The following is a 22,457-nucleotide window of genomic DNA, read 5'->3' as shown; positions in this document are numbered from 1 at the left end:
ATTTGTTATTGTTTAATTTGCTATCAGTCCATGTTTTGCCTTCTTACACTCTTTGACTCTTTTTTTTTAGTAATGGTCACATGGCTCTAGCTACTTCAGTGTCAATCCCACCGTCCATTAGTTCAGTCCACCACTTAGCTCCAGAGTGAAATATCTCAGCAAATGTTGACTGAATTTTAGTGTTTGGTTTAAACTTTCCTACAGACATCCAACACTCTCAGATGCATGACCAAAACCCTTCAGCTGTGCTGTTAACAAGTTTATCTAAGATTATGGGTATGAAAAAAATCACCTACTCAACTTCAAGAGGAAGTGACTGATCATCTGGAATGATCGGTGCCATCTTGATTGTGTTAGCCGGTATATATTAGCATAGCTAATAGCATTACTGTGCCCAAGTAGAGATTCCAGACTTGTGTTAATCAGTTTGTCAGAGGGGGCCCCTGTGTAAAACAGAGCCCATGTGCTTTATCTAATCTGTGTGTTCATCCTGGTAGTGTAATCCAAACTGGCACAAATGCTGGTTCTTGCTCTGTTGCTTCAAGGTTCATGTGGGTTTTTCACGAGACATCATCACATTCTTCTCCATATCTTCTCTGTGGTCAGTGTGCAGTGGCAACACCACAAGTACACACCACACACACACACACACGCGCAAACACACCCACACACCATGTCAAATGCAGATTTACTGAAGATGATTTTGGCAATGGAGACCATGATGGTGCCGTATGAGTCAATCCTGAGCAATGAGGAGGGCTCAGGATTGACTCACATTAAAAGGGCAAATGAATGAAAGAATTACTCAGCCATGAGGGTTCATCTGTGGCGAATTTGGGGCAGGTGTGGATGTCTGTCAGCCGAACACTTTTCAGTGCTGCAGGATAATTTAGTACATTTTCCATTATGTCATAAAGCAGGCTGAACAGTTTTAACTTACTGTAATCCTACTTTCTGTTTAGGGACATAATTGTTCAATTAATTTTTTTTCTTAAACTAAAATCTTCAACAATCAAAGTTAATTTTATGTTTAATTACATCTTGCGAAGATGATTTAAATCCCATCGTCATGTCTTTGTCAGACATCCTTTGTTTGTTTGGCCTGCTGGTTTAAGTTTTACCTAAACTTCAAATACAAATTTGAATGCACTTTTTGGTGAGAAGGACAAGAACATATTCTGTCTCGTCAATATTTACAATTATAGTGCAGAAGAGAAGGGGTTCCTTAGCAGCAAGGATAAACCTAATTCATTTTTACTTTTATAATGGAAGCTGGCTATTTTCAGGACTGTGACAATCGTCTTTTTTGAAAACAACAAATCAAGGGTATGAATACTGTTACATATCTAAAGTTTTCTGTCTTTGTTTTGATTAGCTGGTTAACTGTTTGGCCATCTTCAATTTTTTTGTTTCTTCTGGTCTGTAGCCAAAAACTAAAAGATTCAATGGTCAAACAAAAAGACGACACAAACCCTCAAAATACAAATCTAGAACTATTGAGTGCAAATTACTGAAACTATTAAATTCTCCTTTTTCGACTGATTGTACGATCAACAACTTGTTTCAGTTCCTGTATGAATTATTTTGTAAGTGAGACATACTGTACTATAATAATGTACAAGTTATGTTAAACCAACAACTGCTGACTGTCACGGTGCGTGGTGCGAGAAGGGACCCAGATGCAGTTCTTCTCAAAAATTAAAAGGTTTATTTACAAAAACGGGGAGCAGGAACAAAAGGCGCGGCAGAGTCGGATTATCAAAAATACTTAACATAAAAAAACACTAAACAAAACAAGGCTATGAAAAAACACTATGACTAAGGCTATCTTAAACAGGCTATGAGGCAGGCAATCAAACTTATCGTTTGTCGTGGAAGCATGAAGGGATAGTGAGGTAAGGATTCTGCAGTGACTGAAAGGAAACCAGAAGACTAAATACTGTGGAGGGAGTGATCAGTGAATGAGGTGCAGCTGTGAACAATTAACCAGGTGACTTGAGTGAACTGAGGTGGCAGGGGAAAAACAGGACTAGAACATAACTGAAACCATGATTAAACAAACTGTGACATAACATAAACTTCTATAGCAGACTGTGACACTGACTATCTCTCGGTTTATTTGTGCTAAATTAAATTGCAAAAATATGAGCAGAAAAATATTGCTTTAATAGTTTCTCATATGGACAGTCGGTATCTTTTGTTTCATGAAGGATTTTTTCCGTAAAGAATAGGCTGAATCTGGCAGGCTTGTACACTATTAATAACTAGACATGTTGGGAACCATCCTGACCTCTTGTTCAAATAATAGTGGTATGACAGATTAAAAGACCTCCCATACTGACACCCTTACACCTGCTCATACATTTGCACACGTGGGGGTAGGGAGACGTTTCACCTTTACTCCTAAACATAATCTAGAGCCTGCTGGAATGTTGAGCTAAGAGGGATTGGATCTTATCAGATAATTTAGTGATATGTTATTTGTCTTAACCAAATTCTCTTTGTTAAACATACATTTACATGACCTTAACACTAATTGTAACATTATTTTTAATTTGGACAACCAGCAATGGGCAGCATCATCAATAGGCCTTTTTCTGTTGTAATGTCTTCGCTATTGGAGGCTAGTTTGGGACGTTGCTCATTAATCTGCGGAATCCTTCCTAAGACATGCATAACTGTACCACGATAGCTGCATTTGTCAGGAAGCAAAAAATAGAAAGCTGAGCTGTCCTGCAGTCTGGGTGGTATCAGTATCTGTGTGTTTTACCCACTGGAGGACCAGTCCTGTATAAAGTTCTGAGAACTGGTTCATGACAAATGGCAACATTAAGTGATGATGTCCAAGAATATAAAACATTACTGGTAGCTGCCTTTAATTTATGATGAAAGGAGTATTCTGCTTAGGAAATGCTTTTGCCACTCTGAGCAGGCTAAATTTAGCAAATAATCCTTTTGCACTTGTATTTCTATTTTAACTGATCTAAGCTTACATCTTGTGCTAACAGAACAATAATTCAAGTCATCCATCAGTGAACAAAAACGCTAATATGGTTAAAAAAGTGTACTATGGTGGTACTGAATAGTTTGATAGTAAAATTAAGGGCAAGTAAAAGCTAATTGTGTTGATCGAAAGATTGGCTGAGAGTTAGCTTGAGTCCGGAGGAGCTGACAATAACTAATTCCAAAGATTAACCTTTAACTTTCTGATTTTGTATGTCCTGCAAACAGCATTCCCGTAATAGAAAGAAGGCCCTTCATAATGACGGGGCCTTTAGCAGATGTAAATGGGACAGCGTCAACACAATGAAGAGTAGGTCACAGGTTAGATTATTCCACATATTACTGATACTGCTGCCAAGTGCAAGAAAAAAGCTATAACATGTAAACATGTATTTGCGAAGCCAAGCATCAGCTACAGTGTATAAAATAAATCATTAAATGATTTCAGTATTGTTTTGGATACACAGTGGTACCACATTCCCATATTTATAATCTAATCAATCTATTTCTGTAAACTCAAACAGGGGACTAAATCAAAACCAAGTGTACGTAATGTCTGCAGCATTCACAACTGTGTAAATCTTTCTAAACTAATAGCCTCGCAGTGTATAAACATGCAGAGTATGTAAGCAAGGGACAAACTTTTGTTGGCACAAGGTTTCCGGTTTTAGTCGATTTATAGTCCAACTATTAATCAATAGCATTGGAGCAGACTTTGGTTGCATGTACACAAAAGATGGATAACACTGACAGAAATACAGTTTCTGATGACAGAAGACATTTTGGCCAGCCTAATCCCCTTTATCTAACATGCTAAAATGACAGTTCCGTTAACTTCTGTTAGCATTTTTTCTCAGCTCCAGTGATCACCAAGTTATCTGCACACCACAAATATCAGTGCTGCAAGGAGACATTTCACTTGAATCTACAAATAAACAGCCTAGAAAGCTGTGTTTATGTGCTGCCTGTTCTGACAAAACTTAATTTGAAAGAATGCAGCTTTGACACAGTTATCTGACCAAGAACAAAGTGAAGCTGTGTACTAATTCAAAACATTACGATATCAATGATTGAACTTGGTAGTAACAAGGAGCTGCTGTGTGCTCTTCCCTTTTCTATTGGCTACCTCTCAGTGAACACACTGTAGTGTTACTCTGTAGACATATTCAGCATGGTCCCTGCTGTTACACTGTTTTTGTCAGTAAGATACTTTCCAGCGACAGGGATAGCTCTAATTTAAGCATGAACATAACACAGTTGATATGAAGGGAGCTGGTGGTAACAGCCTTGTGCATTAGTCATCACACAAAAGAGCCAATCATTGTTATGTTGTTATGTTTGAAAGAGAATTTTTGGCACAATGTTAATAAACTAAATTTGGGATAGATCTTTCAGTAATTTGTTTCGATTTATTCTGTCCTTTATTTCGGCTCTTTCTCTTTTCTGCCTCTGTTTCACGTACGTCTTGCCTCCATGCATATGCCATGGCTGATAGTGTTGGGTGGAATGTGACTCAACACTCAGTTTTTAAATAGCATCCCTGCCTGAATCAGTCAGTCCTAATATGGCAGAGGGCAGTGACACTGGCCCCAAAATATCAGCAACCATCTCACTGAGAATAAAACCTTTTCCTGACTTGATTGTAAAGGATGACTGGTGGTTGCTGTATGTTAGATATTTTTTTAAGTTGACGTAAAATGATGGCATGCTTCAGTGAGTGTGTGTGGTCTGAGATGGACTTTAACTGCAGCTGAGCTGCAGACGTTTTAAGTAAGGACGAAAAAAGTTCTGATGAGATAATTATTGTGGACACATTTCAATCTGTCACATCAAGTTTTTGTCTTTGGCATCAGGCACAGCAATTGAAAATCATTGATTTTCTTTAAGGATCCTGGTGGGGGCACCACAGGCAGCGGGGCATGGCCTGTTGAGGGGCAGTCGACCAGGGGCTCTGTTCAGGTGTCCGATCACTCCAGAGGAGTATGACTGTGAGAGGGTTGATATCGATGGAGACGGTGAGTTTATATTTTAGCTGAACTAGTTAATCCACTGGTGAATTAGTTAATCTAAATAAAATATGACAACTACTTTAATATCAATATCTGGACCTTTTGTTAATTGAAGAGTTAATCAGTTATTAAAGAAAATGGTGCATTCCATGGAAAATCTATTTTGAATGCAAGTATATCTTTGTTAACAAAAAAGCCTCTAACTCATGTCCCCATTAAAATGTACTTAATGTGGTAGCCTGCTTTCATTAGTGAATGTTGAAAAAACACTGTTTGCTTACTTTGCTCCCAAAGCCTGATTGATTTACAATCTGGAAACTATCATGTTTGACATTTCCTCCTGTGTTTTCACTCAGTGAATCTGGACAGAGAGAGCAAAAACAACCAGTGGTTGGGAGTAACGGTCAAGAGTCAGGGGATTGGAGGCAAGGTAGTGGTAAGTAATGGAAGCATTATGTATTTTCATCAGTACATGAAAAAAATCCTGGGATCATAAAAATGGCATTATTATTTGCTGCTTACCCAAAAATATCTGAACAATGACGACACATTTGCAAAATTGGTTCACCTGTTACAAGGATGAAGACTACTTTCAGAGCAAGTCAGAAGTATTGAATACCCCTTTGATTAGCCAGATGATATTCTAAACATACGATTTCCTGTTTTTCACCAGACTTGTGCTCACCTGTATGAGCTAAGACAACGTGTGAGTAAACCTTCAGAGACTCGGGATCCCATTGGACGCTGCTATGTCCTGAGTGAGGACCTGACAGAGCGAGATGACCTGGATGGAGGGGAATGGAAGTTCTGTGAGGGTCGGCCGCAGGGACATGAGCAATTTGGTTTCTGTCAGCAGGGCCTGTCTGTCAGTTTCAGTCCAGACAATAACTACATTCTGTTTGGGGCTCCTGGAACATACAACTGGAAAGGTAATGTGTCTGACTGTGACAAGAGGAGCCTTACTTGTTGAAGTCAAGAAGCTGTATGTTTTACCAATTTAAAAATCCTCCGAGGCAAATCTTCACTGTGTGATTTGAGGCTGTATAGATAAAAATCACTTTACTTAAACCACACTATTGTCTCATAAAGATTAATTAAAATGGGAAAGATTTTTACAACAGCTTTCAAAAAAGTACACAACATCCTAACTTTGTTGGAAATGGGACTACTTTAACTAATTTGTAATAATTCCCCCTTTTATAGCTTAATGAGTGCCTGCACATTATCATGTGCAGACAATTTAAAGAGGGTGAAAAAAGAATATCCTGTTGCAAAGTCAAATACAATCTGTGTTAACTGTTTAACTGAGGTCTGAAAACTAACAGGACTGCTTATTGTCTTAATTTACAGATCTAACCTTTTTTTAAAACTGAAATAAAAGTCTATATTGAGACTGGTAGACTCAATTTTGCATTCGCTGAATGTTTCCAAAGTATCCACAGTGCAGAATATGCATATTTATACAGACATAAACTGTCTGTGATGGCCAAATTTCTTTACTATGATCATGTACTCACAGTGTGAAAGTGACAAAATGCTGAATCTGTTTTTTCTTGTGACCAATGCTAGAGACAGGCTGTTTGGTTTCCTCTAAACGCCAGAAAAATGGAGGATGTTTGGAGATATATAGAATATGTCTGCAATCCTAATTAAGCACATTGCAGACAATTTTCATCTTTACTTTGCAATGTCCCAGTATAATCAAAACTGTAGCATGAGTAGCATGTAAATAGCAAAGTATGTCTGTTTTTTGTATACAAATCGATCAAAAAGGACATTGTGTTGATAAGTATGTATTACATGCTGACAAGCATCAGCACGAAGTCTGGATTTCGGAGGCGCTGCGTCTGTGTGTATCTCTGTTCTTGTATGTGCTATGTGAAATGAAGACCAATTGTTTTTTTGTTGCCTTGCTGTGCCTTCACCTATTTCCTTTTCAGGTGAGATGCGTGTCCAGCTCTTAAACCAGACTCTGCTTGATCTCGGTTTCTATGACGACGGACCATTCGAGGTGGCAGATCAGAAACAACTTAATGCCCAGCTCATCCCTGTGCCCTACCACAGTTACCTGGGTAGGACTCGCCCTCCCTGCTCACTGCTGCCTGAGCACAGTAGAGAAAGAGAGGGCTTGGGGAGGATGACACCAGGGCTCAAACTGCACCAAAACATGGCTGACTTAACCACAGGATCCGCAGCAAATGCTAAATTTCCCTCTCTGGTGCAGGGAAAACTTCTTTGAATGTCCTGCTCATTCCTTGGAGATTATTTCTGGCCGAGTGTATCAGTGTATGACTCATAAAACCCTGAATATGACTCCACCTCACTTTGTGAGCACTTTCTCACAGTGGGTGGACATAACAAAAATGCCAACGGCTAATTGTGGTCTGACACAAATTCTTATGATGCCAGCGATTGCTCCCTTTCTTGGGCAAACAAGGAAAATATTGTATGCATCAACCCAATGACAGTGATGCTATCCTCATTGCAGCCACCACTCCCTGAAAAGTTGAGAACAGGAAAACATGTCAAGTGGGTGGTGTGCAGTCTGAGCCTGAAATGTCATCTCTCCACCAGGTGCCCAGTGGTTTTGCAGGAGAAACCACTGGAGCATCACAAAAACAAAGCACCGATCAATCACAACTTGCCTCACAAGCACCCCCCCCCCCCCTTCTCCCCTTTTCTTCCCTCATCATTTCACCACCCCATCACTCCCCTCCCACACTCCTCCCTCTGTCTTTTTGTCCCCATTTTGGGCCATAGGGCTCTTGTTCATGGCTAGCCCCGTTGAAGATGCACTGCTGTACAAAACTCTGGAGCCCTCCAAGCGGCCCACACCATATGAGGATGTAGCTCATAATAGCTACTTAGGTTTGTAGGCCTGGAGTGTTGTTGTTTGGACCGGACTGGGCTTGTAGTGGACGTAGTCTCTGTTTCCTCTTTGTCTTAATTGTTCCTGCTAATTCCACCTCATATCTATTTAGAATTTAGTGTGTAATCTATTTACATTTTAGGAACGTCTTTGCTGTCATAGAGACAACCATTCAAAACTGTAGGTTTATTGAATCAAGTGAAACTAAATTAGATTAAGTTAATTCAAACAACTTAATTAAATGGAATTAAATATTTTTTTCTGGTTTGGTTTCTGATAAGTCATTTAATGTAAAAGATGGCTGTCTCTTTGAGTAGCAGGAGGGTGTTTGTCTTTTCTGTCTGTAGGATTTTGTTGTCTTTAGTTTGTTGAGCTCATTTGTCAGTTTGCATGTGTCTGTCCAGATGAAGCTTTCCAGGGTATCTTGGTGGTGGTTTTTCTGTTGCTTGTTGTGGTTTTACTAAACTAAACTGTGTTAAAGGGTTTAACTAACAAACAAGAGTATGAGCCCTAATACACTGAGTCGATGATTGGCCGTCGGGCACATCTGGAGCGCCTGTGAAGTACCAGCTGAAGTATAGCTATTGTCAGGTTTTTTTTTTCCCCAGCAGACTAAACATGTAAACTCAGTGTTGTGTCTGTCAGTAAGAGAGCTCGGATTGACTGTTCAGCATAGCGATTGAGTGCACCAAAAGGGAGATGGCAGTAATGACAGAGGGCAAGTGGCACGCAAAATCTCATTTGTCATCCTCGTGTCTACAAAACGAGAGACTCTTTCACAACAACATGACCACGTGAAGTGAAGAAGACCAGACCCCTCGTCCATGCTGGTTCGTCACTTTGATTTGGTGTTTGAAAACACCAATGAAAAACTTATTCCTTAAGAAATCTGAGGAATAATTCTAATGTCTGAAGGCTAACATGGTTACAATAGTTGCATTTCTTTCCAGCTGTACTTTAAGGCACATGTTAAATTTGAGGGAAAAAAAAGGTGCAAACATCTCAAGAACATTTTTATGATTAGGAAAGAATGAAAGACTTGGTGCGTCAATCAGAGGCAAAAGTGACTGGAATAGTTACAGTTTCAGTGAATAAATGCTGAGCAGCGCATAGTTAGAGTTGCTTAATAGAATAAATATTGTAGGTCTGTTGTGTTCTTTGTTGCCTGGCTTTGCCTATGTTAATTTAATTTAACAGTGTTTTCCCTCATTTGAGGTTTTACTGATGCCCGTTTGCTTGTTTACTCTCACTGCACCCAATTCTTCTATGTTTCTGGCTGGACAATTAGTTCAGTCTTCTGTATTTTCTTCCATATTTGTATTAATATTTACTTTTTTTTACTGTGTTATGAAAAGTTCAATATCTGGCCCACATTATTTCATTCTTGTGTACATACATTCATTCATTCATCCATTCATTAATTAATTTATTCATAAGTCACGTGGTAGAAGATACATTTATGAAACCCTTTTACACAAACATACCACTCTTTGCAGCCTAGTATTGATCTAAATATGGAATTATTCTTAAAACAAATAACAGTGAGCTGATCAGACGCAGTGAGTCTTACTAAAAACTTTACGAAAGTTACTAAAAATATAGTCATTATTTAATGGCAGACATTTTGAATCAGAGTCGATTAGAGCCAGAAATCTTTTGGAGCCACCCCATACAGCTTTAAGAGATGTTGCACTGTGATGTGTTTCCACAATGACATGATAGCTATGTCAATCTTTAATACAGTCTTATTATCCATCCACCCTGGTTAATCCATCCATAGTAACAGGAAAGGGATGGCGCCCATCAAAGCTGCCATCAGACAAAAAGGTTGGGGAACACCTTGAGTGAGGTTAATGTAAAGAGTATTTTACAATGATGATTCTATAAAGAAAAATAAAAGAATAACAATTGTTAAAATTCTTTTGTGGGTAAAAGGATAGGAACGTGAAATTGAATTGTTATGAAAATATAAAACACGGGGGTCATCAGAGGGTTTCATTGCAATCTCATATCCACCAAAAGTGGTGGACTGACTCAACGAGCCATACAACTACAGCCATATGAAAGAGATGTATCAGAGAGATAATGAAAGATTTGCATTTTGATTTAAAGAAAGCGATGTGAGACACATTTTTATGTACGTCCTGGTATTATTCATTTGTAGTTAGCTTAGTTAAGCCTTGGCTTAACATGACCTATTCGTTTTTATTGTTGGGTTCCAGTCATTATTCCTCACTAAGTGTGGGGATCCACTATAAATCTCTTTATTCACATTCCTCCAAGCCTTCTTGCCCTTTCCATATTGAGCCGTCTCCTTGACAACACTAATTCCCGCATGACCTTTTAGCCTTCATTTATAACTCACATGCTTCCATTGAGCCTAACCAGATGATTTGCAACACCTATGCATGCTTCCCAAAATTACAGAAACTGATATTTGCAGCCATTCATATCAACCTATGCATGTCAAATGTCACATGATTTTAGCTGTTTTCCTGTAATTTGATCATATATCAACAGTTAAACCATTCATTCTGAAGGCAATGTCTTACTGAATAAAAGCAAACATCCTTTTTATCTCCATCAAGGCCAAATCAAATGCTCTACGAGCAACCTCTAAAGACACAAAGCCTGTTTTAGAGAAGAGTTATTGTATACCAGGTGGTTACAACACTGAGAAGACTGCCACTAGCAAAATGGTGGTTGTGTGAAAAATTGCCCGCTCTAGTTTATTATAAGGTATTTAATGTAAAACTTTTGCATGATGACAAGAATTCATCTAGTTGTTATAATATAAAAACAGAAGATAAAGGAGAGGTTTTTTTTTTATCTCAATTTCACTTAAATTATTAATCAAGTTCTGACAAATATGGCAGAAGGCAACACAAAAAAACCCCACACCAAACAAACATGAATTTTAAACTATAAAATGTATTGACAATGAGATTCTAATGGTTAAAGTTAATAACAAGTTATTTACAGGTGAACATTAGATGAGATCAAAAACAACTATGAAATGGCATAAAAAAGAGATTACAGATAAAAGTACCTGCTAACTAAGGTAAAACAAAAACATTTTAGATTCCATCCACTGTTTAAAATATATTTTTTCACCTGTAAATAAGTTAAACTAGTCAGTTTATTATGGTTACCACTGCTGGTCTAGTCTTTTCTAGGCTCATGAAGCGTCCTACTCTCTTTTAAAAACCTTTTGCTCCATTCATCTTATATTACCTATTTAGTTTTACTGCAATGACCTTGCTGCAGGCATGCATGTAAAAGCCACCCTGAGAGGAAGAAGTCGCACCTTGTGTCCATCCTTTAGTTTTACAGGAGCTGCAGTGTTGCATTCCACACCTGCCACCCTGGAGTTGCTCACTGTTTGTGTCTGTTTGGTCTCCTTTTGCATGTTTACTCAGAACTAACAAATGCCCACATGGATTATGTTCCTTCACACACCCTCTGCCTGTGTTTAAAACAGAAAAGCAAATGCATGTGGTTGCCTGCATATAGGTGGAATGTTGGGAATGATTAGTGTTATTTTCCACAGCTTGATAAGAAAAGTTCAGCACAATATTATTATAAATGTACCTCCTCACCTCTCTGTTACACACTTCTTTGCTTCATCTGATCTCCATGCAGGCACATTATCACATTCCTTCACACATACCGACACAAAAGAATGTTGTTTCCAGAAGGCACCCACACCATAGAGGAGATGCTTTAAGCAATAAATCTGATTAATGCCCTACTGCTATGTTTACACACTGCCCTCACTGGAGGCAACTGATGCAGAACTACAACATCATGGATCTCACGAGACATTAGATGAAGGCCAATGCATCTCCCTCTGTTACTGTTCGCTTTTAACAGCAGACACACCACCCTTTTGCAAACACAGCACATGAGACATTTACACTCATCATGAGTTTGGCATAAAATCAATAATCACTTGAAGCACACATTTCATTAGTAAGAAGATGAGTAGAACATTGCACACTGAGAGGAGATGAGCGTCTAAATCCCATGGTCGGTACTAACCCTTGACCCCCCCTCCCATCCTTCCTTCTTCTTTTCCTTCTTCTTCAACCTCCTCTTGTTCGACCAGGGTTTTCTGTAGATTCAGCCATGGGGATAATGAGCCTTGGGGAGCTGACCTTTGTGGCCGGTGCACCTCGGGCCAATCACACAGGGGCTGTGTTGTTGCTGAGGAAGGACAACGTGTACCGGCTGGTGCCACAGCACATCTTTTGGGGGGAGGAGCTGGCATCCTCATTTGGGTACTCAGTGGCCACTACGGATCTCAACAATGATGGGTGAGGAATGGCTAAATGTGAAATCTTCATTAAACTGATCGGCATGACCAGTGTGAACAAAAGAAGAAATATCATACTATAAAAATGTTGGAGTGCATCTCTATTCCACAGGTTTAAAATAAAGTTATTTGGATCAACACCAGAATTTTAAGGGTGGATTCCTTGCTCATTACTCCACTAACTTTCATGAAATTCAAACTTGGAGTTTTTGCATATCAGACAAACAGTATTAATTAAACAAACAGTACTGATGAACCCAAATCTCACTCTGCTCATACTCTCATAATAACTCCTCTCATCAGAATCTTATTTACATATTCCTTTATAATGATGGGGGTGGAATTAAATGCTTAGTTCGTTTGACAATATATAACGTTCTCTTATTTTTTTTTCTGAAAACGACCAATAGTTGTTACAGTAAAAAAGTAAGTAAAAAGCCTCTAAAAGACTCCACATTGAGCTTTTTTGTTTACTTAACTTAATATTGGGAATCTGTAGAAGATATTAAGATACTTTAATGTTAGAAAATAACGACATACTGTACATTGCTGCAGCACCTCTTGTCATGTTCTGTCTCAAATGCTGCATTTTAGCACACGCTTCTTCAAGGCTGCTCTATTAAAAGGTTCAGTCTGCTCTGACTGGTTAGCTGACTGATCAATTACTGGGGATCTAGAGGCACATGCTTATTGCTTGACCTTCTGCAGGCATCATCAAAACGTGTTATGTAACGATGTAGATAAGCAAATGTCAAAAAGCCTCACCAGCTAATGAGGCATTTCAGGCAGTTCAGGGGTTTTCTGTGAAAGAGAATATATTTCTTTGATGTTGACTGTAGATTTTGTCAGTTTGCAGACCTTTAATTTGCATAAAAAACGCATAAATTCTGAAAGAAAATGAGATGCCTGATTTTGCCACTTTGAAATGTATCTCAAAAGACAAAACTGAGGATACAATTTGAGGTGGGGGTTTGGTTTAAAAAGACCTTTATCCGTTGAAGTTGTTTGAATTTCTCTTTTCTTCCCATTTTTTTTGTCCCTAGCTGGACAGACCTGATTATTGGAGCGCCTAACTTTTTTGACCGTAAAGCAGAGATTGGTGGGGCTGTTTATGTATATTTAAACCCTTTTGGTCACTGGGATGATCAGGCTCGACCCATTCGTCTAAATGGGACATATGACTCCATGTTTGGGATGACGGTCAGCAACGTTGGAGATCTGGACCAGGATGGATACGGAGGTTTGAGCAATGCTTTGTATTTATTGAATCCTAATTCTTATTAGTGACTCCAGATACTGATAACAAAAGTCATTGCTGTTTTATGATGAATAAATGGAACAATAACATAAAATAGATTAATAGATAATAATTTTCTCCTGCCTATCTTTAGAATTCTGTGGATTCAAAGTGTTTGAATGACGTAACTCAGATAAGATTTATAATGACGTGAGCCAAGTTGTACACAATTTATCATGAGCCTGTAGTTTGAGAACTGTGAAAAATTAGTTTGCTTTACATCTGTGCAGATATTGCTGTTGGAGCCCCATTTGATGGAGATGGAAAAGTTTTCATCTACAGAGGCTCAAGTGCTGGAATTGAAACTAAACCTGCTCAGGTAAGTTAACATTTGGGAGGGAATTTTAACAAAGAGATGAAGCTAAAAGGACTAAAAGAAAGAAAGAGTGACACTGAGCACATAAAATCTTTATCCCATTAGGTTCTGGATGGCCGTAACTTTGATGTGCAACATTTTGGATACTCCATCTCAGGTGGTTTGGATATTGACAACAACCACTACCCAGATGTGGCAGTGGGCTCTCTTAATGATTCAGTGGTTCTCCTCAGGTGAAAAAAGACTTCACTCACATTAGATCTGCAAAGACATTTTTACCACAAACATTATCTATTCTTAGTCATTTAACTCAAAGTCTAATTTTAAGGCAACCCGTGTACAGAGGCTATAATTCCTCATAGGCCTGTGTTCGAGTACTGGTCTTCGACTATTTGCTGCATATCACTCTCCCTTCTCTGCCCACTTTCCTGTCTTCTCTTCCTTGTCAATAAAGTCCATTAGTGCCAACATAACCTTAAAACATAGGATAAGATAGACATTCCTTCTCTATGTTGCAAACATATATTTGAGTTACATGTGTCGTCATACATTTTGCATTGTTATTGTCCTGCTGCCACCTCTTAGTTATGATTCCCTCCCTTGATGTGTCTTTCTGTATCCACAAGGTCTCGTCCAGTCATCCATGTAATCAGAGAGATATCAATTGACCCTTCTTTCATTGATCTGGAGCATCACAACTGCAAGGGCAGGGAAGGAGTCTGGTAAGAACTGGGACTGTGGCAATCTTTCAGGATAGCTTAACCTTAAATTTAAAAACATAACGTATCAAACAAGCTACTGCCAACATTTATCTATTTTTTTTCTCCACCAACTTTCTGTTAAGTATGGAGGTAAAGGCCTGCTTCGCCTTTACTACCCACTCACGACACTACTCACCCCATATCAGTAAGTCACACGCTCTTTTTTCTTTTCTTTTTTTCATCTGGGACTTTGTATCACCCAGTGACAGGGGTTATTTCTATTTTCAGTTGAAAGTAACCGTATTTGTGAGGTAACATGAATACAGTGTTCTGTGTACACTGTATTCACTTAATTGTTCTTCTTAATTGCTCTCAGCTTGTGCCCTAACATTTCTGTAAGTCAGTCCATTTGTCTCCCTCCATGTGTTAACTGCTGTTTTGCTCTATTCAAGCCCTTGTGGTCCGCTTTGAAGCCGACTCTGAGCGCAGGAAGCTGGGCCTCCCACACCGTGTCAACTTCCTGGGCCGCAGCTCACTGGAGCCGGAGTACACACAGACAGAAGAAGTAGAGCTGCATTCGCAAAGAAGCCCTGTGTGCACCACTGCTGAATTCCAGCTGCATGTCAGTGAATCTTATTGATTTGCTCTTGTTTTTGATTCTTTCTTTTACCTTTATAGTCAGAAATCAGATGTGTTGTATTCACTTAAGCTGCGTCAAAGGTATACAACGCTGCATTGAATGTTTGTCCTTTCATGACTTGTTTTGACATTTGTGAGTCAAAAATCCACCATTTTTACACCATGATTCTTTACTATATATTTATATATAATAGATATAGATGTATCCATATCCATATCTCTATGCAGATATAGATATAATATATCTATATTTAGATATATCCACTAATTACCTTACTTTGTATTCATGCAGGAGAACATCCGTGACAAACTGCGTCCCATATCATTGGCGATAACACATAATATCAAGTCGGTGCCGCCACGCAGACACTCTGCCAAGAAGTTGGAGAAGCTGCTGCCCATACTGAATATCTCTCCCTCGAATACGGTGCACTCTGAGGTCTGTAAAAACAAAAGAAAACAAAATAGATTTATGGTGAGGATTCATTTTAATGGTCTGCTACCCCTGGATTACTGTATAAATAAGCCATCACTTTATGCAATACCTTTCTGCATTGATTTAAGTTCATAAAGGCTGGTTAAAGCCAAACTTATGACATATAACATGTTGTGTGGTTAGGATATAAACACTGTTGTCGAAATACAATGAATCAGCATTGTGAGTATTGGATTCTTTTGTGAAAAGATTACTTCACATGCACCACAGCTGAATGCAGTTTTGATGGAAATAATCTGACAGTAAGATCTTTATCAAGCACATGTATTTTAGCATAGAAACTGATAGACGGTACACATTTCCTACTTTTTTATGTTAACTATATTTCAATTAATTTAAGTAATTATTTATGACAAAAAAAGTGAAAATAGTCAATGTTTCAATGTCCAGTGACTGGATTTGTCGATAGTGGGCTGTATCATCATAAGAAAACCATATAACTCTCAGCCAAGCAGGAATGATTAAATTTATTAAGTTGATTAAGTTGTTTTTCAAAAATTGATATGATTGAATGCAGTTTGCTTATCAATTGTTAACATTTACTGCTTGATTCTATTCAAATGATTATACCTAACACCCAGTTTAGCTTTGTATCAAAAACATTAAACTAGATGGAGAATACACTCACACCCGCAGCTTGACATTTGTCTGCTTGCAACTCTGAAGGTGAACTTTCTGCGAGAAGGATGTGGAAACGACAAAATCTGCCAGAGCAACCTGAAGCTAAGGTACCAGTTTGGAACCCGACCCCTGAACTCTGACTACTTCACCCCTCTGCCAAGGTTAGTATTGTACCTGCACACATTTCTGTGTGAGCTGTTGGACTTGATTACACGTCCTGTTGCCTGTCAACCCCAACTCAACACAGTTTTGTGTATCGAGTTGAACTGAACTGAGTTGAATCATACTTCATTAATCTCCAAGGGGAATTGATATAGCTCCCTTATCAATTACTATGGGAAAATGATACCACTTATTAAATCATTTCATTCATTTATTCTAAAGAAATGTAAAAAATGCATATAGCTCCTGGAAATGCAACACTGAGGTTGTGAACAAGAGCAGACTCTACCTCTTTAGGAAACTTAGGTCAGGTACAGAAGGTCAATTGAGACATATTCTGCATGATAATGGATAACAGCTTTTAAAATGAATACAGCAAAATTATAATTCCGTACTCTTGGCTTTAAACACGAATAATAATCCTGATAACCATCATCTTATAGGAAACAGCCTCACCGAGAACCTCTGAATGAGGACCTAAAAAGACAAAGTGTCATAATGGAGCAGAATAAACAACTTTAAAACTCTTATCAAGTATAGGAACATATTTAATCCCTGTCCCCCATTGCCTTCTTTTCCTTCATCCAGAGACGAAGATGATCTGCAGGTGTTTTCTCTGTCAGACCAGCGGTTGGTGGTGTTAGAGGTCATCGTCACCAATATGCCCTCTGACCCTCTTTACCCTGAGGAGGATGGCGATGACGCTCATGCTGCTCAGTTGCTTATCTCCCTTCCAAACACACTGTCGTATGCTGGCTCCAGGGTCCCACCACAGGTGTGTCTTCAACTGGTATTTGAGGGATGGTGTTATATACAAGAAATCAAAATGTTTTTTTCCTCTGATGTTACAGTATTTGTTTGATATTCTTACTGCAGATGAGATGTCAAGCAAACCAGAATGGCTCCCAAGTTGAATGTGACCTGGGAAACCCTGTCAAACGAAATACAAGGGTAAAAAAAGGTTTTGGATTTAGAAATTGCACAGTTTGTAATGTGTACACAGTGCATTCAACACTTATATCTTAAACATGAAACAGTACCCCTGTATTAAACAATCTAATTAACACCTTCAGTGCAGAATCTGAAACCATTTTTGTTTTAAATGCATGGATATGCCATCATTTCAAGAATTTGCTCAGATATGTGAGAATTTGACAGAGCAACATTACATCTAAACTAGTTAGAAACATCATCTTTTCATGTAACAGCCAAGCAACAACACCATGTATAGTCAGACTAAGATATGTTTTTACTTCATGTAAACAATACTTTATCTGTTCACTTCATAAATTTCTGTATGTTTGTCTCTAAGCTGAAATTTTCCATCAACCTGAGCACATCAAACATTACCATAGAGACCACAGAGTTGACAGCAGACCTCCTACTGACGACGTAAGCTCTCCACATTCTCCCTGACAGTAAAATGTCACAGGTGGTCATCTCAGTGCACATGTCTGGCCTGTTTAGACTGAATAATTCTTTAATCTGATCTTCATTGTTTTGTCCTCAGTATAAGTGAGCAGTCTGACTTGCATCCCATCAAAGCTTTTGCTAAAGTTGTGATAGAGCTCCCTCTGTCTGTTAGTGGGTGAGTAAACAGTTAATCAACTCCTCATTTAGGATGTATGATGTTTTACATAAATCCAGAACTCCAACAAATAGAAATATTCTAGATGCCTTGTGTAGCACATGATTTTTTATAATAATTTTTTTGCTAACTTAGCCTGAGAAATAGGCTATCTCTAAAACCTTTTGGATCAACAGCATGAGTGTCAAATGACATATCTATAAGGAATTCCACAGAATTCAACTAATAGACAACTTTACGTATTCATATAGTTGCATGAAGTTATGGCAGTGAATGCAGCTGACTGATGCACATATCTGATCACATTTTACTGTAGACTGGCTCGTCCTCACCAGCTGTTCTACAGTGGGACAGTGAAGGGAGAGAGCGCCATGACCAGCCTGGAGGACATCGGCAGCCCCGTAGATTTTGAATTTGTGGTGAGGGCAGAATTAGTGTGTGTCTGGGAGATTTTTAACATCATTACTAGCTGTAATTTACATGAAATAGTAATAAGAAAGAAAAAAATCATCTTAATATGTTGTATTTAGTGAGCCTAAAAGACTTGTACAGGATTACTTTCACCTTATCTAATCATGTGTTCATTAAAACAAAAATGATCAAGGAATGGAATTGATAATTGCAACTTTTTGTTTAGATCATGCACTGTATGCATTTTGTTCTGTCAGGTTGCAAATCCTGGGAAAGCTCTTCAGACGCTCGGCTCTGCCTTCCTCAACATAATGTGGCCTTATGGGCTGTCCAATGAGAAATGGCTCTTGTATCCTGCCAGCTTGAAGTTTGAGGGCCACCCAGATACACACTGTACCTCCACAGCAGCCTTGAATCCTCTGAACCTACAGAGCTCCTCTCTTGCAGAACTTCCATCATCTGCTGATCAGGCGGTAGGCAGAGCGGTTAATTTCTAACTTTGGCAGAAAACATACTTAACCAATTAAATGTGTTGAGATTACTCTAGTTACCAAAATTACAGCTTCTGTGATTCTTTTCCTTTTCTGCTTTAGGTTAGAACACAAAACTGCATCCTCTGGAATTCATTCATTTCATGATTTCACACACTTAAAAAGATTGAGCACGATCACAGTCCCAATTTAACACTTTGCTTTTGAATTTGAATTGAGGTGTTATAATTTGCATCACATACAATTAACACAACCCGAAAAGCTTTTTCCTGGAATGTACATCATTACATTACTCTCCACAGGTCAGGAGAAAACGCCGCTCCCATGCTGAGGAGGAAGGTCAAGAGATGACAAAAGGCAGCGTGGGGCGAACTACGCCAGCTGTGGCAGCTTCAGAGAGACGCAAGTCACTCAAACTGGTACAGAGCTGCAGATTTCATCGAGACTAGTTATCCCTAAAATACAGATGCACAAATGTAGAGATACAGGCTGTGTTCCCTCTGATTTTCACTGCTATTCTAACTGTTTGATAAAGATTATACGGCATTGTGCTCAGTTATCTTTTTCTTCTCAAGGATTGCCTCCTCGGGTCGGCACGCTGTGTGCTGTTCCAGTGTCCTCTCCACAGCTTCTCTGGACAGGTTGTCCTCAAGATCCATGCCAGGCTGTGGAACAGCAGTTTCATAGAGGTACAACAAATCCCGTTCTCATGACATCAGCACCTCTCTGTGTATTACACTCCACCTCAACTTCAGTTTCACTGTTACTCACATAGCCGGCACTCAAAGTCATCTAAATACAGGATTAATGTCTGTGAAAAGTGACTCAAGGCGCATCGATTTTATATGATGTAATGGGCTCGGCTATTATCCCATTGTGTTTGTTGGCTGAAAGCTTATGTCTCTGAGCTTGGAGTGTATAAACTACAACAAAAGCATGTAGAACAGAAGATTTGAACTGTTACTTCCAGAGATGACATTGTGAAACTCTGGTTGAAATATAATGCTAAAATAATAATTTGACCAATAGCTTATTTGATAATATTTGTCATTTATTTTCCCATTAATGCCAGAGAAACACTGAGACACTGTATGCTTTATAAGAAATAGCTGAACTGTATTTCAAAATGAATTGCAAATGAATATTGTCGATTTCAGGGCAAAGTCAATGTGACACAAGGACAGATGAATATGGACCGCTACCATCTGTTAATGTTGTCCTATTTGTCAGTAGTGTGATTGCAGTGTGTATGCATGTGTGTATCCATAGTTAGTATGGTTTATTAGATATTCAAGAGAACGTTTAGACAGCTATTGGTCTCTGTCTTTGTGTATTTCAGGAGTTCTCATCAGTTAGTGCTCTGGAGCTGCTTGTCAGAGCCAACATCACCGTGAAGTCCAGCATCAAGCACCTGGTCCTCAGGGAAGCAGCTGCACAGGTACTTAGAAAACTTAATATTTTTCATTTATTTGTAACGTTGAAGCTGTGTTTCCTTTTAGATATCAGATGTTTGGATCATATAGGCTCTCATATTTAGTGCACTGGCAGCACTTTATGTGCAATAACAAAAATATGAGGTCATGACTCATAGATTAATTCATCTCATGCTGTGAAAGATTATCACCTGTGTCACTGTTGAACATTTCATCCTCCCTTCCTCTCCAGATTCCAGTGATGATCTATCCCGAACTTGGACTTGCTGACCAGTACAGGATCCCCTGGTGGATCATCCTTATAGCCATCCTGGCAGGCATCCTACTGCTTACTCTCCTTGTCTGCATATTATGGAAGGTAACACGTAAAATGTTGCTCTCTCTAGAACTTTACAACACACAGACCTTGTATACATCTTTGATACTACACAGTCTCTTGATTTTCAGTGTTTTAGGAAATAATAATTTTCATTTCATTTTTTCATTTCATAATTTTTCATTTAATTTAATTTTCAATCATTTTTATGTTGGAACATTAAAATGATGGAAAATTGATAGCAATACAGTAAATAAGATAATAGATTGCAAATTTGTTCATTTAAAAGTGCATCACTGTTGTTGCTAAAATACTCTTACTAGTAATAATTAGTTATTATGCTTATTTGTTGTGAGATCACTAGATTATTAGACAGATGCTTGTCTAACAAAAATTTTTTTAAGTCTGATACTGTGTTTCTATGTTTATTTATAGGACAAGAAAACATAGTGTTTTGTTTGAAATTTTAGAAGACTAGAAAAATAAGCATGGACGGAAAGTACCAGTGCTTCTAATTTGAACATCAGTAATTACATTCTTCACGCAAATGTTCTTTCTCGCTTTCCACTACATTTAGCACCCTGCAAAGGTATCACTGGCATTATTCCAATCACTACACTTAGCAATGCTCTACCATTTTCTTCCCACTCACCAAGGCAGTCTAGTTATTTCTCATCTTTGCTCTGAACTGTCCTGTAATCATTTTATTGCTTCTAGCTCACTCTCATCTGTTTTTCCTCTCTTCTGTACTTGTGTTTGTCCTTTGTCTCTCATTCCTCTCCTTTCAATTCCATCTGGAACTGTCTGTCCCTGAATCCCCTTTCTGTTGCATCTCTCATTTTTCCCCCGCTTCCCTGGGGTGATCTGATGTCCCAGTGTGGGTTTTTCAAGCGCAGCGAGCGTCGCCCACACTATGAGACGGAGTACTACCGTGCCCATTTGGGGGTCCAACCCTCGGAGGTGGAGAAGCAGGCATCAGAACTATAATATCAAAACTATGTCCATCTGGCCTGCTCTCCCCTCCTCCTCTCCCTCCAAGCGGTAACAATCCTCTCGCACAATGGTTTTGCTCCTTGACCCACTCTGAGGCCGGTGGTGTTCATTACAGCATGAAATATGAGCAAACTTTTGGCACACATATAACAACAGAGAGAAAACAATGTTGGTGTGCATCTTTTCCATCCTTGAACAACCCTTACTGATGTAGTTTAATGACAAAGGAAACATGTTTAACTCTATATAAATGATGTGCTTCAACTTAAACAGATAGAAGCTGGTTGCTAATTCCATGTTGGCTACTGTCAACTTGAAGAGGCAGGGGTAGCTTGCAGATTTAGCATCTATTAGCTGTACACTGTTAAACTTTTACTATAGAATACCTTTGAAATACAGGCAGCAGAACTAGTAGTATTGGCAGTAAATCACTGTAGAATAACAGTAGGTTTTGTGTAGTTAAAAAAGAAAAGAGTAGAAAACCAGGATGAGTGTTTTGGAATAACTTTGAAATCTAATGAGTTACCTGCAGAGTTACAGAAATAGCCCTGCTTTGTGTATCATTGTGAAAACTACAGCATGGAAGGTTATTTCTGCTTTTCAGCAAGTAAACTTCTTGAAAACAGATCACCAATCGAAATGTAATAAATTGTGAGTCAACAGAACACTGTTTTACTCTGATAAATTACACATATTTACTGTTATTTTTTTTTACTGCTGGCATCGACTGTTAATTTAGATGCAAGGAATGTCGACTTAAAAGTAACTTACAATTATTTTGAGATACAGGAATATGT

General features: G+C 38.6%; 1 protein-coding gene across 3 annotated transcripts in view; it reads left to right on the top strand.

The window, feature by feature from the left end:
* The window catches only part of itga7 (integrin, alpha 7), a 36,018-nt gene that overhangs the window by 10,733 nt on the left and 2,828 nt on the right, over positions 1 to 22,457 (top strand). Inside the window, exons 2-25 of one of the 3 annotated variants that reach the window (XR_011915179.1) lie at positions 4,891 to 5,018; positions 5,369 to 5,448; positions 5,686 to 5,941; positions 6,953 to 7,084; positions 11,990 to 12,197; positions 13,240 to 13,436; positions 13,724 to 13,812; positions 13,915 to 14,042; positions 14,436 to 14,531; positions 14,654 to 14,715; positions 14,963 to 15,132; positions 15,442 to 15,588; positions 16,312 to 16,427; positions 17,017 to 17,203; positions 17,305 to 17,379; positions 17,741 to 17,820; positions 17,939 to 18,016; positions 18,333 to 18,435; positions 18,685 to 18,900; positions 19,221 to 19,337; positions 19,494 to 19,607; positions 20,258 to 20,356; positions 20,584 to 20,709; positions 21,544 to 21,708. Coding sequence is in view for 2 of the 3 variants with exons in the window: in XM_072381869.1 (XP_072237970.1) it covers positions 4,891 to 5,018; positions 5,369 to 5,448; positions 5,686 to 5,941; positions 6,953 to 7,084; positions 11,990 to 12,197; positions 13,240 to 13,436; positions 13,724 to 13,812; positions 13,915 to 14,042; positions 14,436 to 14,531; positions 14,654 to 14,715; positions 14,963 to 15,132; positions 15,442 to 15,588; positions 16,312 to 16,427; positions 17,017 to 17,203; positions 17,305 to 17,379; positions 17,741 to 17,820; positions 17,939 to 18,016; positions 18,333 to 18,435; positions 18,685 to 18,900; positions 19,221 to 19,337; positions 19,494 to 19,607; positions 20,258 to 20,356; positions 20,584 to 20,709 (3,004 nt within the window). In the remaining variant the exon portion in view is untranslated. Of the gene's footprint in view, positions 1 to 4,890; positions 5,019 to 5,368; positions 5,449 to 5,685; positions 5,942 to 6,952; positions 7,085 to 7,772; positions 7,881 to 11,989; positions 12,198 to 13,239; positions 13,437 to 13,723; positions 13,813 to 13,914; positions 14,043 to 14,435; positions 14,532 to 14,653; positions 14,716 to 14,962; positions 15,133 to 15,441; positions 15,589 to 16,311; positions 16,428 to 17,016; positions 17,204 to 17,304; positions 17,380 to 17,740; positions 17,821 to 17,938; positions 18,017 to 18,332; positions 18,436 to 18,684; positions 18,901 to 19,220; positions 19,338 to 19,493; positions 19,608 to 20,257; positions 20,357 to 20,583; positions 20,710 to 21,543; positions 21,709 to 22,457 lie in introns of all 3 variants that reach the window. The other 2 variants (XM_072381870.1, XM_072381869.1) reach the window with 2 other exon arrangements.

The sequence above is a fragment of the Leuresthes tenuis genome, unplaced genomic scaffold (assembly GCF_036924035.1).
Source record: "Leuresthes tenuis unplaced genomic scaffold, fLeuTen1.0.hap1 SCAF_3, whole genome shotgun sequence".
NCBI classification, from domain to species: Eukaryota; Metazoa; Chordata; class Actinopteri; order Atheriniformes; family Atherinopsidae; genus Leuresthes; species Leuresthes tenuis.
Note: the sequence above shows the minus strand (reverse complement) of the source record. Positions and strands in the feature narration are given on the sequence as shown.